Source organism: Colobus angolensis, unplaced genomic scaffold (assembly GCF_000951035.1).
Source record: "Colobus angolensis palliatus isolate OR3802 unplaced genomic scaffold, Cang.pa_1.0 Scaffold61, whole genome shotgun sequence".
NCBI classification, from domain to species: Eukaryota; Metazoa; Chordata; class Mammalia; order Primates; family Cercopithecidae; genus Colobus; species Colobus angolensis.
In genome coordinates, this window is record NW_012119710.1 from 4471756 (window position 1) to 4487587 (window position 15832).

The 15832-nt window shown below is 56.3% G+C and overlaps 2 protein-coding genes across 4 annotated transcripts in view; both read right to left on the reverse strand.

Moving 5' to 3' along the window:
* Window positions 1–6463, reverse strand: part of MYBPC3 (myosin binding protein C, cardiac) — a 22447-nt gene extending 15984 nt beyond the window's left edge. Inside the window, exons 1-12 of one of the 2 annotated variants that reach the window (XM_011963359.1) lie at window positions 6390–6463; window positions 4996–5262; window positions 4238–4357; window positions 3742–3840; window positions 3504–3652; window positions 2222–2339; window positions 1650–1698; window positions 1444–1473; window positions 1218–1271; window positions 830–832; window positions 428–445; window positions 30–193 (exon numbers count right to left, since the gene is read on the reverse strand). In XM_011963359.1, coding sequence (XP_011818749.1) covers window positions 30–193; window positions 428–445; window positions 830–832; window positions 1218–1271; window positions 1444–1473; window positions 1650–1698; window positions 2222–2339; window positions 3504–3652; window positions 3742–3840; window positions 4238–4357; window positions 4996–5262; window positions 6390–6414 — 1096 coding nt within the window. In that variant the 5' untranslated portion in view covers window positions 6415–6463. Of the gene's footprint in view, window positions 1–29; window positions 194–427; window positions 449–829; window positions 833–1217; window positions 1272–1443; window positions 1474–1649; window positions 1699–2221; window positions 2340–3503; window positions 3653–3741; window positions 3841–4237; window positions 4358–4995; window positions 5263–6389 lie in introns of both variants that reach the window. The other variant, XM_011963358.1, reaches the window with a different exon arrangement.
* A 2124-nt stretch (window positions 6464–8587) lies between these two features.
* The window catches only part of SPI1 (Spi-1 proto-oncogene), a 28621-nt gene continuing 21376 nt past the window's right edge, over window positions 8588–15832 (reverse strand). For both annotated transcript variants that reach the window (XM_011963363.1, XM_011963362.1), the window contains exons 3-5: window positions 13545–13732; window positions 12541–12703; window positions 8588–9274 (exon numbers count right to left, since the gene is read on the reverse strand). In XM_011963363.1, the coding sequence (XP_011818753.1) occupies window positions 8955–9274; window positions 12541–12703; window positions 13545–13732 (671 nt within the window). In that variant the 3' untranslated portion in view covers window positions 8588–8954. The remainder of the gene's footprint in view (window positions 9275–12540; window positions 12704–13544; window positions 13733–15832) is intronic.

The following is a 15832-nucleotide window of genomic DNA, read 5'->3' on the forward strand; positions in this document are numbered from 1 at the left end:
TCTCCTCTCCCCTCTGGGGAAGGGCTAACCTGTGCTCTTCTTCTCATCACGCCTCATGCCCTTGAGCCTCTTCAGCATGCCGCGCAGGTCGGTGACGCCGTACTGGAAGGCGATGCGCTCGTACTCGGATGGGGGTGCCTGCCGTAGGATCTCCCACACGTCCTCCTCTGCTGGAGCCTCCAGCTTTGAGTCCCTGTGTCCCGCAGGCCAGGCTGTGGCTGGGGGCAAGACTGCAGCCCCCTGGGCGGGGCTTCCTGGGCCCAGGACCAAGGAGCTATAGCCACCCCTGTCCCTCTGCCCCTACCCTTCTGGTGGGGCAGCTGGAGCTGGTTTGGGGGCCAAGGGAGCTTAAGTGGGACTGGGGATTTGGAGGGGTTCCTGGCAGAATTAAGGGTGATGAGGGTGCTGTGCTATGATGGGTACTCACCTTGGGGTCCGGAAACTGCTGCTCCGGGGGTGGGGGGAAGGGCAGAAAGGGTAGGAGACACATGAGAGGTGTGGCCGCCTTCCCTCAAAGACCCAGACCCAACCCATGGGCCTTTCCCTCCTCCCTATTCTCCACACTTGCACTCCCTGTGTTGCGGGGCACCCACGCTGCTCCAGAGGCTCTGGCAGGATCTCCTGTGTGCATTACTTTTTCTTATCCCTCCTAAGCTCTGACGGATAGGTGGGTGGCAGGAGAAGCCCAAGGCACAGAGACTTACCCCTGTCCGTGGGAAGCCACACCCTGCTCTGAGTCTCTCACCACAGCCTCTCAGGGAAGGGACGGGATCCCCTCTGCACCCACCAGCACCCTGCTGCCCCCAAACACCCAGACCCCATTTCTTACTCTCTGGGCCACAGCAGCAGCAGCCATAATGGAGGGGCCGGGGGAGAGGGAGAGAGAGGGCAGAGAGAACGTAAGCCAGTTGGGCCGGCCTGGTAGACTCTGCAGCTCTGGGCACCCTCTCTCCGTTGCTTCTGGGTCCCCGGAGTTTACGGAGGGAGTTTTGCGGCCTTAAGTGTGGAGTGGCTGTGGGGGACTGTGAGGATGACTGTTCACGGGACATAATGTCTGCAGAGCCCTTTAACTCCTTCCACACTGGGACCATCCCCTCGACAGACAAGGAAACCAGCTCAGAGAGTTGTGCTCAGCGTCACACAGCTGGCAAACCACAGTGCTAGGATTTGGAGCCAGGCCTCACCAGCTGCCCCAGGAACTGCCACCCAGGACTCACCTCTTCTTCAGCAGTGAGCTGAAGTCCAGAATCCCAGCATCCTCGTGGCTGTCACTATGGAGAGGGACCCCCAGTGAGGCTGCAGTGAGGGACTGGAAGGGGATTAGGAGCAGGACAGGGAGTGGAGTGGGGAGGGAGAAAGTGACACTGGCCAGACTGGGCTCCCGCCCATCTCAGACCCCTGGAGGTCAGTGGATGGTGCAGATAGGGCCTGGGGCAGGGGTACCTGATCCGCCGACCACCTCCAGCCAGGCTCCTGTGGGAGTTAGACTCAGTATCCTCACCTGCCCGGGAAGCTTGCTGTCCCTCTCAGCCCCCACTGACTTCAGCTCCACCCCACACATCATCCCCAGCCCTGACCCCCGGTCCAGACTCTGAAGGGCCTCAGACTCCAGCACTGGCTTCCCCCAGGTCCTGAGGATGGTCACTCACGTGCGGCGGAAGGATGATAGGAGGTCCAGGTCTCCGGTGCCCATGGCCTCTGGGTTCAAAGGGTGGAGAGATGGGGGAAGGGGCTTCAGAGGGGGGTCGTTTGAGAAGCCCTGCCCTGGGGGTGGCCTCTGAATATTCACAGACTTGCCCATTCATGACCCCGTGAGGCTGGGCATCTGCCCCAGGACCTCACCTTCCCAGCCTTTCCCAGGGTCAAGGTACCAGGGAGGCGGGATGGTTTATTGTCCCCAATTCCCACCCATCTCTCAACTCACCTTCACCCATGGACCAAACATTCAGACAGTGCCAGGCCGTGGGCCAGGAGCCATGACACCAAGATGATAAAACAGAGTCCCACCCAGATGAGACCCGGACTCAGCCCTAATTAGGTCCCCACGCCTACCCTACAAGCCTCTGGATTTCTCTCACACACTGTGTGTGCAGCACTGGGCACGTGGCCAGCACTCGTGCCTGGACGGGACGAGGCATCCTCCTTAGTGTTGAGAAACGGAGGCAGGGGACCAGGACCCACGGGGAGCCTGAGCCCAGGACAGACACCAGGGCCCCCTCACCATGGACAGTGAGATTGAAGTTGGAGCAGTCAAATTTGTCCTTGGTGGACACCTCACAGCGGTAACCACCAGTGAAGGCAGGCTGGGCATCAGTGATGTGCAGCTCGAACAGATAGACCTGTGTGCATGGAGGGACGGGGCGTCAGGGGATACCAGGGGTCAGGAGACAAGGCTCCGCACCCTTGAAGGAGACTGGGAGTGGCTCATGCCTGTAATCCAGCACTTTGGGAGGCTGAGGCAGGCGCATCACATGAGACCAGGAGCTCCGGATCAGCCTGGCCAACGTGGTGAAATTCCGTCTCTACTAAAAATAAAATTAGCCAAGTGTGGTGGTGTGCACCTCTAGTTTCAGCTACTCAGGAGGTTGAGGTGGGAGAATCGCTTGAACATGGTCGTGGAGAGCCACTGCACTCCAGCCTGAGCGACAGAGCGACACCCTATCTCAACTAATATTAAAAAAAAAAAAAAAAAATGGAGGCTGGGAGTGACAAATGCTCATCAACATTCTCACCCTCGGGTTTAGTTAACCCATAGAGTTTTTGTATGGAGAAAGGGGACTATCTCAAAACCCATGACTGCCATCTGCTGGCACATGGTTGTGGTGAACTACAATGCTTTTGTGCAATGCACAGCCCCGCACATGTTGGCCCCCTCTCCTGGCCCGGGACTGTGGAAGGTTGGGAAAAGCAGAGGCTTGGAGTGAACACACAAGGAGACTTAAGTCTTAAGGTTCTGGTGGGCAGGGTGGAGAAACACAAAACACAAAAAACCAAGGCTTAAGGTTCTAGGCCTATGTCTAAGTGACCTTGGAGCAACCACTTAATCTCTCAAGCTTTGGTTTCCGCGTCTGTATAATGAGGAATTGTTCTGGTCAATCCCTGAGGGTCCCTTGAGCCCTGAGCCCTGATACCCATCCAGGGGCTTTACAACCCCACTAGCTGGTGCCCCCATGCTTCACGGTGTCCTCCAGACTTCCTGACCACCCTGCCCCCGCCCCCTCCCCCCACCGATTCCACCAAGCCTTATTAGGTGCTCCCTTGAGGCGATCATGTCCTTCGAGTCTCCCATGTCCCCCACAGCACTCCCATGCATCTCATCGCGCTCCCTGGCCCCCAGGCCTCCAGGATCTCCCTGTGGGCCCCTGGCCCCTCCACCTCCCTCCCAGATTCCCCACGCCCCTTGCTTGCAGCCTCAGGTCTCATGGTGCCCTCTGTGTGCCTTGTGCCTTCCAGGATTCTCCATGTCCCCTCTCTCCGTGTCTCCACGACCCCGGCGGACCCACCTTGCTGGCACGGTCGTAGCTGTCATGCAGCTGCAGGTGCTGGCCCACCTTGCTGCTCAGGTCCACCCATTTGCCCTTGAACCACTTGACCACAGGCGGCTTCAGGAGGCTGGCGCCGGCCACACGGGCTGAGAAGGTGATGCTGCCACCTGCAAGGGCAGGGCGACAGGCCCAGCTTGGAGAGTGTTCTGCTGCCCCCCTTCCCACCCCAATGCTGGGCACAGCAGCTCACACTCACCCACAGTCACCTCGCCATCCTGTGGCCGCATCACGAAGAGGCCAATGGGGTCGTCAGGGGCTCCAGAGGTAGGGGCGTTGCGAGCTGCTGAGCTTGACCCTGTGAGCAGAGGCTTTTTTTTTTTTTTTTTTTTTTTTAAGATGGAGTCTTGCTCTGTCGCCCAGGCTGAAGTGCAGTGGCGTGATCTTGGCTCATCGCAAGCTCTGCCTTCTGGGTTCACGCCATTCTCCTGCCTCAGCCTCCCGAGTAGCTGGGACTACAGGCGCCTGCCACCACGCACGGCTAATTTTTTTGTATTTTTAGTAGAGATGGGGTTTCACCATGTTAGCCAGGATGGTCTCAATCCCCTGACCTCGTGATCTGCCCACCTCAGCCTCCCAAAGTACTGGGGATTATAGGCCTGAGCCACGGCGCCCAGCCAACCAAAGGCTTTTGAGACCTGCCCTGGACACCCTCTACCCACGGATCCTGCCCCTCCCTGCCCAGCCCCTCTCACCTTCGGGACTTGGGGCACTTTCTCCCAGCTCAGCAGCTGGGGCCAGGGCTTCTCCAGGGGTTCCAGTGGCCTCAGCAGGGGCAGGGGCAGGGGCAGGGGCCAGCACGGGCTCTGACTTCTCTGGAGAGGTTTAGATAGGAGTTGTGGTACAGTCACTAACCAGAGACCCCTCCACCCTCTCTCTCCTGAGCATCGGACCCATGGGTCCGCTGTGGATGAGGAAAGTCTGCCGTGGCTGTCCTCCCGCTGCCTGGGCCCCTCAGAGGCAGCTCATGCTCAGCTGGAGAGCCACTCTGCCTCTCACATTCTCCTCCCCGTCTCAGGTCATCAGTTCCCACGTCCTCTGTACCTGCCCTGAACAGTTCCAGGTCCATCCCTGCTCTGCCCCAGCCTTAGAGCAGCCCCACAGGCTGGGCTGCACTCCCCTCATCCACACCTCCTGGGACTTCCCTGCCAGCACACAAGGTGCCATCTGCGCGGGGTCATCTCCCCAGGGAGGTCTGCAGGGGGAGCCTGGGGTTGTATCTTGTTCATCTCTCCCACCTACCCCATGGCTGGAACAGGCCAGGATGGCACATGGGGTACTAAAAGAGGTCATGTGCAGAAAAGGGGGAAAGGGGCTTTCTGGCGGGGGGCACAGCCACAGCAAAGGCAAGGAAGTGTGAAAGCACCTCCTGTTCCCTGGATGGATGGAGAGGTGCTGGGCTGTCCCTCCACCCAGGAGCCTGAACCTCAGGGAAGCCTGACCAGAATCTTACCTGCCTCTGTGACCTTGAGGTCGAACTTGACCTTGGAGGAGCCAGCAATGACTGCGTAGGACCCCTGGTCGGTAGGGCCCACCTCCCGCACTGTCAGTGTATGCCGTGTGCCCTCTGTGGCCAGGCCATACTTGCTGCTGGCTCCGATGTCACTGCCTCCGCGCTGCCAGCGCACCTTCACTCCCGCCCGCTCTGTCTCCACCTCAAACACGGCAGGGCTGCCTGCGGCCACTTCCACTGACCGTGGCTTCTTGCTGAAAGCTGAGACTGCAGGGCCAGGTGGAGGCTACAGCGGCCCCTGGTTGGAGCGTGCACCCCACCCCTGCAGCCCCTCTTAGTAAATACTGTGCTAGCACTTTCCACGCATCCCCTCGTGTAATACTCCACCAGTTCGCCTAGGTAGTTGCAGTTATTCTGTTCATTCCTCAGAGGACACTGAGGCTCAGAGAAGCTAAGCAGCTCCTCCAAGATCACACAGCTAGTAGTTGGAAGAGCCAGGGCTGGGGTCCTGACCTCCACACAAGACTTTTGCTGCATGTGTCCCCTGGATACTCCACTTTCCCTGCTTGGAGACACCCGTGATGAACTCAGCTTCCCTTCCCCCCACCATCTGGGGCCCTTGGCAGGGGGCGGGGAATTCTGCCTACTTGGAATGTGGCCAAATTTGTCTTCCAAGGACCTCAGGCTGAGAATCAGCAACTGAGATAAAGCTGGCCTGCGAGGGCGTTGGGGGATGGGGACCTGGATCTCTGCCCTGGACAACCTTGGTAAGGGCATAGCCCAGGCCCGGGACCCTGGGCTGTGATTTTCCCTGCCCTTGGCCTGGGTTCTGGGGCTCCTGACTGTCCTCTCTCAGAGAAGGCGGGGGCTGTGTCACCCTCAACATGGGGGCCACACCATATAGGCTCATGAAGCAGATAATGTCACAGCCAGGAGGAACCAACCCAATGCCACCACTACCTCCAGCACCCCAGGTTGGGAGACTGAGACCCAGAGTGGGTAGAGACTGGTCCGCAGGCATGTTGTGAGCCTGGCTCAGCTCCACACTAAACATGGGCTCTGTCTGCAGGCAACCTTGCTGTGGAAGGCGAAGGAAATGGGACAGGGAAGGGGTCCTTTTGCGTTCTCAGAATGGGTTGACCCCGGGTGCTTCCTGTCTCGGCTGTGTGCCCTGTCTGTGTCCCTGACCTTGGGTTTACCTTCACCTCTCATCAGAGGGACAGGAAAAAGAAACCGAGAATCAGAAAGGACCCAGGAGGACTGGCTGCCCCTGTCCTGGGGTTCAGAAGCCACATCCTCATCAACCCCCTCAAGAACTCCCTCCTAGCCCTGCTCCCCAATTGTGGACACCCCCCTGCTCCCACACTTAGACCCAACCCTAGTCCTAAAGCTACCTGGCTTCTTCCCCGGCTCAGGCATCCTGAGAGACGTCACACCAGGCACCAAGCAGGCACAGGTCACCCAAAGAGGGACTGAGTGGGGTCTTGTCCTTCCCACTATATATGGGAACCTCCCCCCGCCCCAGGCTCTGCTTATCTGCCTCCTGTCCAGCCACCTGCTAAATATAGATGAATTCCAGAGAGCTGAGGTCTCTCCAGGGAGAAGGTAGGGCCACATTGTCCCTGGCTGGCTCCTGTCCCTTCCCCTCCACCCCCCTCAGCACAATTCTGCCTCCCCAACCTTTGGCGAGCCTCAGGGGTACCCTCAAACCCTGTGTGTGTCCCTCTTGCAGCAAATTGTACGGTGGGAGCATGCTGGGCCCATAACCCTAAGGCTAACGGGTCAGGAGCATCCTTGCGGGCAGTTCAGGCAGTGGTCATGTCCACAGACCCTGGGGCCAGGGTGACTCTGAGTCCTGGCACTGCTGTCTCTTTAATCTCAGAGCACCTGGTTTCCTCATCTGTAAAGCAGGGCAGGTGATAGCAGCACCCACTGCACAGGATTGTCACACGTATGAAGTTGGTTTATAATTTTTAAAATGTTAGGCCGGGTGTGATGGCTCATCTGTAATCCCAGCACTTTGGGAGGCTGAGGCGGGCAGATTATTTGAGGTCAGGAGTTTGAGACCAGCCTGGGCAACATGGCAAACCCCACCTCTACTAAAAAAATAAAAAATAAAATAAATACACACGAATTAGCCAGGTGTGGTGGTGTGGACCTGTAGTATCAGCTACCCAGGAGGCTGAGGTGGGAGGATTGCTTGAGTCCAAGGAGTTCAGGGCTGCGGTGAGCCAAAATCGCACCACTGCACTGCAGCCTGGGTGACAGAGTGAGACCCCGTCTCAAAAAATAATAATAAAATAAAAATGGGCTGGGTGAAATGGCTCACGCCTGTAATCCCAGCACTTTGGGGAGGCCGAGGCAGGCAGATCACTTGAGCTCAGGAGTTCGAGACCAGCCTGGGCAACATGACGAAACCCCATCTCTACAAAAAATACAAAAATCAGTCAGGTATGTGACGCACACCTGTCGTCCCAGCTACTCGGGAGGCTGAGGTGGGAGAATCGCTTGAGCCCGGGGGGTCAGTGCTGCAGTGAGCCGTGTTCGTGCCACTGCACTCCAGCCTGGGCAACAAAGTAAGACCCTGTCTCAAAAAATAAAATAAAATAAAAATAGAATAATGAAGACACAACACCATTTTGCCTTCTCTTGTGGCCCTGGAGTAAGACTAGGGAGCTGCAGGGTTGGGCTGCAGTGAGCCCTCTGGGGGTGAGGAGGTGTGGAGGGGCATTTGTCCCTACGGTGATGACCCCAGAATCTGGGTTCCCTGAGGTCTTTGACAGCGTTGGGAAGTCTCTCGCTCCCGTGCTGTCTACTGCCACTTCTTGCTACCGTCTGAAGGAAAACACAGGACTCACAGGCTTCTCTGCTCAGCTTGGTCTGTTTCTCCCCTGCTGTGGCAAGGAGCTGGAAAGCAAACAGAACCTGGGGGTCCCACTAGGGATTCACCTGGGTCTACAGTCCTGCTAGGCGTGCAGCTCAGGAGAATGCTTTGTGGCCCACAGGAGCTTTGGGGCTTAAGTCCTGTCCTTGGAATGCTGAAGAGTATCCTCTTCCAGATAAGCGAAGCCTCCTACTCCATGCTGACGTGTCGGGGACAGACCTGGAGTGTGATCCAACTTGGCCACTCAGCGGCTGTGACCTTGGGGAAATCATTTGACCTCTACAAGCCTGAGTTTCCCATTCTATAAAATAGAGTGATATTAGACTCCACATCTCAAGGTTGGCAGGTACTAATTGACCAGAAAATCCAATGTTGTTGCTATGGTCATCATCATCATCATCATCATCATCATCATCATCAAATGAGTTCAAACCTCATCAAGGCTTAAAAACAACAACTACCAGGAGTAGAGAGCTTTTAAATAGGATCTGTTCCCCTCATCACAATTGAGGACTTGTTCTTTCCACCAAACTCTAACTCCTGGTCAGGCGCCTGTGTCATTGGTCCTCATGTTCCCAGGGTCCAGCATTGGGTACAGTCCTCAGTAAACACCCGATGGACAAATGACAGAAAGAGAGACCTCGCAGCACACACGAGCCAGAAGAGGCGTACAACAAATTTTAAAAGAGACTCCGTGCTGCAAGAGGATGGATTGAGAATAACTTTACTTGTTTTCTGGGAAGAGGTTAATGGGTGGGAGGGGTGAGAGGGGAGATCCGATTTACACACGGACTTGAGACTCCCAAGGAAGTACCCCGGGTCGTCCTCAGCAAGGTTGCCCCGGTGGGGTCTGACGCCCAGGTGGCCTCCCGGAGCCGGGGCGGAGTCCTGGAGGGAGGCGAAGCGGGATGTGGAGGGGGACTGGAGTGGGGGGAAAGGGCGGGTGAGGCGAGGCCCGGCCCGCCACAGTCCTGCCTCTGGGCCCCGGGAGCGTCCTCCCTGTGTCCGGGCCGGGCGAGGGCTTAATGCTATGGCCAGCCGGGAGGCCTGGCGGGGCCCGGCGGGGGCTGCGGGCTCAGTGGGGCGGGTGGCGCCGCTCGGCCAGGCCGCCACGGCCCAGCACTTCGCCGCTGAACTGGTAGGTGAGCTTCTTCTTCACCTTCTTGACCTCTCCCGTCTTGCCGTAGTTGCGCAGCGCGCGCGCCATCTTCTGGTACGTCATCTTCTTGCGGTTGCCCTTCTGGATTCCCCAGCGGTGCGCCAGCGCCTCCTTGTGCTTGGACGAGAACTGGAAGGTGCCCTTGTCCTTGTCCACCCACCAGATGCTGTCCTTCATGTCGCCGCTGCGGAGCAGGTCCAACAGGAACTGGTACAGACGGATCTTCTTCTTGCTGCCTACGGGGGGAGGGCCCGGTGGGAGGGGGCCCGGGGACCCACATGGGAGCCGCCCCCACCGCCTTGCGCACACACGAGGACCCGGGGACGGGGTGGCCAGGAAGGGCAGGGGAACGGCTGCCCCAGCCCGCGCCAGGTGTGCACACACGGCGTACCCACACTCACACACACAAACAGCTGCTTGCCTACACACACCTGTTCACACACACCCACTCACACACGCACTCACACACCCCCATGCACACACACTCGCACCCACACAATGCGCCAATCGCATACACATGCTCACACACTCACATAACGCACCCACTCAGCCACACCTGCTTGCACTCATACACACCACGCCCACAGCCACTTACACACGTGCTCACACAACGCACCTTCTCCCACTCACGCTCATGCTCACAGTGTACCCACTCACATGCTCACACGCACACTCAGTGCTCACACGCACGCACACACAATGCACATGCTCACACACTCAGACTCACACCCACATGCTCACACACATGCTTGTGCAATGCACCCACACCCTCACACCCGCTCACACACCTGATTGCACCCACATAACCCACCCACTTGGACATTCACACCATCTGCTCTCACACATGACACACCCACTCACACTTGCTCACACACGCACCCACACAATGCACTTGCTCACACCCACACATGCACACAAACACACCCATTCACTAACACACCCACACACACGCACCCACATAACACACTCACACGCTTGCACCCACCCGCATGCTCAAACCCACACACATCTGCTTACACATTCACAACCCATTCACACCCCTGCTCACACCCACTCATGCTCACACCTCATTCACACCCACTCACATGCACACAAACCCACACAATGCACCCACTCACATGCACACACACTCAGACTTACACCCCCAGATGCATGGTCACACCCACACAATGCATCTTCTCACACTTATACATATGCCCAGTCACACCCACTCACACATACACCTCACACCAGGTCTCTCACACTCATGTGCTCACACGCCTGCTCATACACCTCATACCAGGTCTCATACATAATCACACCTGCTTACACATGCTTGCACAAACACACACCTGCTTACACATCTCATATTGCTCACCCTCACACCTCACATTGCTCACCCTCCCACACACAAACCTCTGCTCAACACACGCATGCTTACATACCTCACAGCATTCACACACATACCCACTCACACATGGTCACAACTGCCCACACCTGCTCACACACATATTTGCACACACAGACCTCACACACATCACATTACTCACCCACACACATGCCCCTGCTCACACACTTATGCTCACACACAGCTCACACCATTCATTCACACCCACTCATACTTGCTCATATCTGCTCACATGCTCACCTGTTCATACAACTCACACTCATACCTCACACCACATCTCACACACACATGCTCACACACTCATGCTCACACACTCATGCTCACACCTCAAACATGCTCACACCTCACACTCACACCCACTCATGCTCACACGTCACACATTGACACCCACTCACATGCTCATACCTCACACATAATCACACCTCATACCTCACAGACATGCTCACATCTCTCAATCACACCCCCTCACACACCAGCCCACACATACCCATGCACACACGCTCACACCTCATATGCCCACACCTCACACATGCCTGCTCACATGCATGCTCACACCTCACAGTTGGTCACACATGCACTCACACACACGTTCACACCAGCTCATTCACACCTCATTGACACCTGCTCACTCATATTTCACACCACTTGCACCTCACTCACACCTGCTCACGCATGCAGACACATTCTCATACACACCAACTTGCGTGCTTACACACCTGTTCACACACAACCAGACACCCACTTGCACACTCATGCTCACACACATTCTGCTCTCACACCCACTCAGCAGCTCTCACACACCTGCTCACACGCTCACACATCACACCCGCTCACACCCATTCTCTTGTTTTTGAGACTGATTGCCTAGACTGGAGTGCAATGGCGTGATCTTGGCTTACTGCAACCTCCGCCTCCTGGGTTCAAGCAGTTCTCCTGTCTCAGCCTCCCAAGTAGCTGGGATTACAGGCATTCACCACCATGCCCAGCTAATGTTTGTATTTTTAGTAGAGACGGGGTTTCGCCATGTTGGCCAGGCTGATCTCGAACACCTGACCTCAGGTGATCTGCCTGCCTCAGCCTCCCAAAGTGCTGGGATTATAGGCATGAGCCACCACCCCCAGCCCACTCACACCCGTTCTCACATACTCATTCATATATCTATTCTCACACACACACACACCTGTTCGCACACCTACTCACATGCACACCCACTCACACACCCAGGTGTTCAAGCATGCCCTCACCCCTCACATAGACCTGCTCACGCACAGGAACACACACATGCTCACACATGCTAAAACACATATCCACTCACGTACATGCACAAACCTCACATATACACATACATGCTCACACACCCCAGCTCACACCTTCCTGCTCGCACACACCTGCTTACATACACCCTCAAACATGTTCACATCCACTCACACATCCACTGACACCTACACACGCATGCCCATCACACACTTATATCACACACATCCCTGCTTACACATTCACACACACACTTGCTCACACACCTGTCATACCCCCACTCACACATATCACTCACACGCCTGCTCACACCCACTCACATATACCATGCTCACATCCCTGCTCACACACGCACACCCACACACTGCTGACACCCACTGACATGATCATACGTGCACACCTCACACACGTGCACACAGCCACTCACACACACTGAAATACATTCATGTGCTGACACACACACAAACATGGCCACACCCACTCTCATCCACACCAGCTCTCACATTCACCTTCTCACACACCCACTCAGCCACTTGCACACATGCACCTGCCTACATCTGTTCACACACACCCTCACTCTGCACACTTGCTCACACACAGCCAGATCTACACACACTCATGGCACAGAGACACACACACACCTGGCATACTTCATGGAGATGCCTGTATGCACTCATGGCAGATACATGCACACACATAGAGACAGCCACAGACAGCCCCACAAAACACACACATTGGCAAACATGCACACACACACACGCAACTCGGCGGCATGGCTGCTGGGTCAGTTGGCCTGGCTGGGTGGGGGAGGGCACAGACACAGCCAGGGTTGGGGCCAGGGTGGAGGGCCAGATGCCCCACCTGTCTCCCCAGGCAGGAGCCCAGGCCCAGGCTCCAGGCCGTCCGCCTCGCCGTCAGACACCTCCAGTGGGGGGCTCTGCCGCTCGCCCTCCTCCTCATCTGAGCTGGGCTGGGCTGGGGACAGGGGTGGGTACTGGAGGCACATCCGGGGCAGGTAGGAGACCTGGACAGTAGGGGAAGGAGATCAGAGTTAGGAAAGGCCAGCTTACAGCTCAGGGGGACTGGGAGGGAGGTCAGGTGGGGAGAGAAGGAGTGCAGAGGGCAGGGGACGATGGCAGGTACAGGAGACTGGAGGAAGGCCAGGGAAAAGTGGGGCCAGTTGAGGCGCTGCACATAGGGTGCAGGCTGTGGGGCGAGGCGTGCTGACATCCAGCCCACCCAGCCCTCCCAGCTGGGCCTCCTGGTTTAGGGCTGTGGGCACCGGGGAAGCGGTGCCTTGTTCTCCTCCCTGCCGAGGTGTTATACGGGCCCACAGTGGGCTGGGGTCAGAAGTGGGCGTGCTGGGGGCTGGTGCATTGGGTCTGGAAGGGGGTTTCATAGGTGGGGTGATGAGTGGTGGAGGGACCTTGGAGGTCAGTAGGGGTGGTAGAGGTCAGCAGAGGTCACTGATCCAGATTAGGGTTAGTAGGGAGGGTCACTGGGGAGAGGCAGGGTCAGTAGACATGCTCAGTGACTTGGTGTGGGATCCATGAGGGCTAGTGAATGGGGGTGGAACACAGTGAGGCCCAGGAGGGCCCACAACAAGGCGTTGGGGTGGGGAGGCTCGGTGAGGTGCAAAAATTATCTGGGGTCTGTCCATACTCGGGGTGAGACGAGATAAGGGGTGTGGGGTCACGAGGTCACTCGGGGGGTCAGGCGGCAGCCGTTGGGGCTCCAGCCGCCGTTGGCGCTGTGGGGCAGGAAGCTGAGTTGGGTAAGAGCCTGTGTCAGCTTCCTGTGAAGCTCCCGGGCCCCACCACAGGCCTGGCAGTCTCCTGGGGGACGGGGCAGGCGGTGGCACGCACCTGGTGGCCAAGACTGGGATGGGGTGGCACCATGGGGGTGTCGAGGACATGCATCTGCTCCAGCTCCATGTGGCGGTAGAGCTGCTGCAGCTGCGGGGGCTGCACACTCTGGAGCTCCGTGAAGTTGTTCTCGGCGAAGCTCTCGAACTCGCTGTGCACGTGATGGGGGTGGAAGTCCCAGTAATGGTCTGTGAGGGACAGCCAGGCAGTATGGGGTGAGCTCAGGGTTGGGCAGGGCAGGAAAAGGTTGTAATAACATTAAATAATACTGCCAGGCCATGTGGGGCCTAACCATCTCATTTAACGCTCGCCACCTGCATGGTTACTCTAGGACTGCATTTTATAGATAAGGACACTGAGGCTTTGAGCGGCTACATAGCATGCCCAAGGTCAAAAGCATGCAGGTCAGAGCCAGGACTCAGGGCTGAAGCAAAGCTCGCGTTCTCAGCAATTCCATCCTGATTCCCGTGCAGTCACACAGACCGAGCGTCTAATCCTGGCTCTGCCGTTTACTTGCTGTGTGACCTCATGCACATTTGTGGCCTCTCTAACCTCAGTTGAGTTGCCTGTAAAATGGGGATCACAGTTATTGGGAGGATACGAATGAGTATACATTTGTAAAACACCTCGCACCAGAGCCGACCCTCAGGGAAAGTTGATTCCCCTCCCATCCTGTTAAAATCTCCCAGCCAGGGCTGGGCGCGGTGGCTCATGCCTGTAAACCCATCACTTTGGGAGGCCGAGATGGGTGGATCGCGAGGTCAGGAGATCGAGACCATCCTGGCCAACATGGCGAAATCCCATCTCTACTAAAATACAAAGTATTAGCTGGGCATGGTGGTGGGTGCCTGTAATCCCAGCTACTCAGGAGGCTGAGGCAGGAGAATCGCTTGAACCAGGAGGCGGAGGTTGCAGTGAGCCGAGATCACGCCACTGCACTCGAGCCTGGGGCGACAGAGCGAGACTCTGTCTCAAAAAAAAAAAAAAAGAGAAACCTCCCACGGGTTCCTGAGCTCCCTGGCTACCCACAGTTTCTCTCTCTCACACACACACACACACACTCACACGGCCTTGTCACATGGCCAAGGTGTGACAGCAAAGTCACAGGGCTGACATTCCTCACACACCAGAACTTGTCCAGGCACACGGTGGCCTTTCCTCTTCAAAGCCATGACCTTAGGCAGTGGCACCTGTGTTCCCGTGAAGTTCCTGGGACCCGAGACTTTCCTGGAAAACCCCCTGTGGGTCCCTTGAGAGTCTGCGGTGGAGTGGACTCAAGTCCAGAGAATAGCCCCATGCCACTGAAAGCCCTGTCTTGGAACTGGGGAAGATCTTCAGCATGAGCACATTTTCCAGGAACAAAAACTGCCACACATCTGTGGGACTTCCTGGGTACAATTCAGGGTCCAAAATGAAGCGTGGTAATAAAGTGACAAGATCAGCTGTCTCATGTGGGCCAAAGAGGGAGCCTATGAGACTTCAAGTCCAGACTGTGTCTCTGGGACAAGTCCACCACCAGCCATGCGTGCGTGTGTGTGTGTACATGTGTACACAGCTGTACACGTGTCTGTCTGCTCGCCTCTCTCTTTCTCTCTCACACAAACACCTACTCACACATCCCTAATAGACGATGATGATTTTGGGTTCTGGACTGGATCCTAGAGTACTTGCTTTCTAAACCTGCTCAGTGGTGGTTTTGCAGTGTGACTGCGGACAAGACATTTTTTTCTCCCCGAGCCTCTCATTCCTCAGTCTAAAAGTCAGAAATGCACCTGGGTAGTTACTGAGGCCCTGTCTACATGTATAATTATTTGGCCCCACAGTCCAGACAGCCCAGACTCCCACCTTTAGGAAGCCACATGGCAGAGAGGAGAGAAATGCAGAACTGGGTTCCAGTTCTGGCTCTGCCATTTACCACTGTGTGACAATGGGCAGGTCATTCTATTTCTCCAACACTCAGTGTCCTCATCTCTTAAATGGGGCTAACAGTTATACCCATCTCACAGGCTTGTTTTGAGAAGCAAATGACCTATTGCTTGCAAAGTGCTTAGACTAGAACTTGGCACAAAGTAAGACCTTGATAAACATTAACTTCATCATTATCATTATTAATAATAATAATAATAGTTTATTCTAAAGAGCCTAGATTCCCACTGAGTGAGGTTACACCTATAATCCCAGCTACTCAGGAGGCTGGAGAGGGAGGATCACTTCAGCCCAGGAGTTTGAGACCAGCCTGGGCAACATAGTGAGACCCTATCTCTACAAAAAAAATTTTTTTTTTTTTT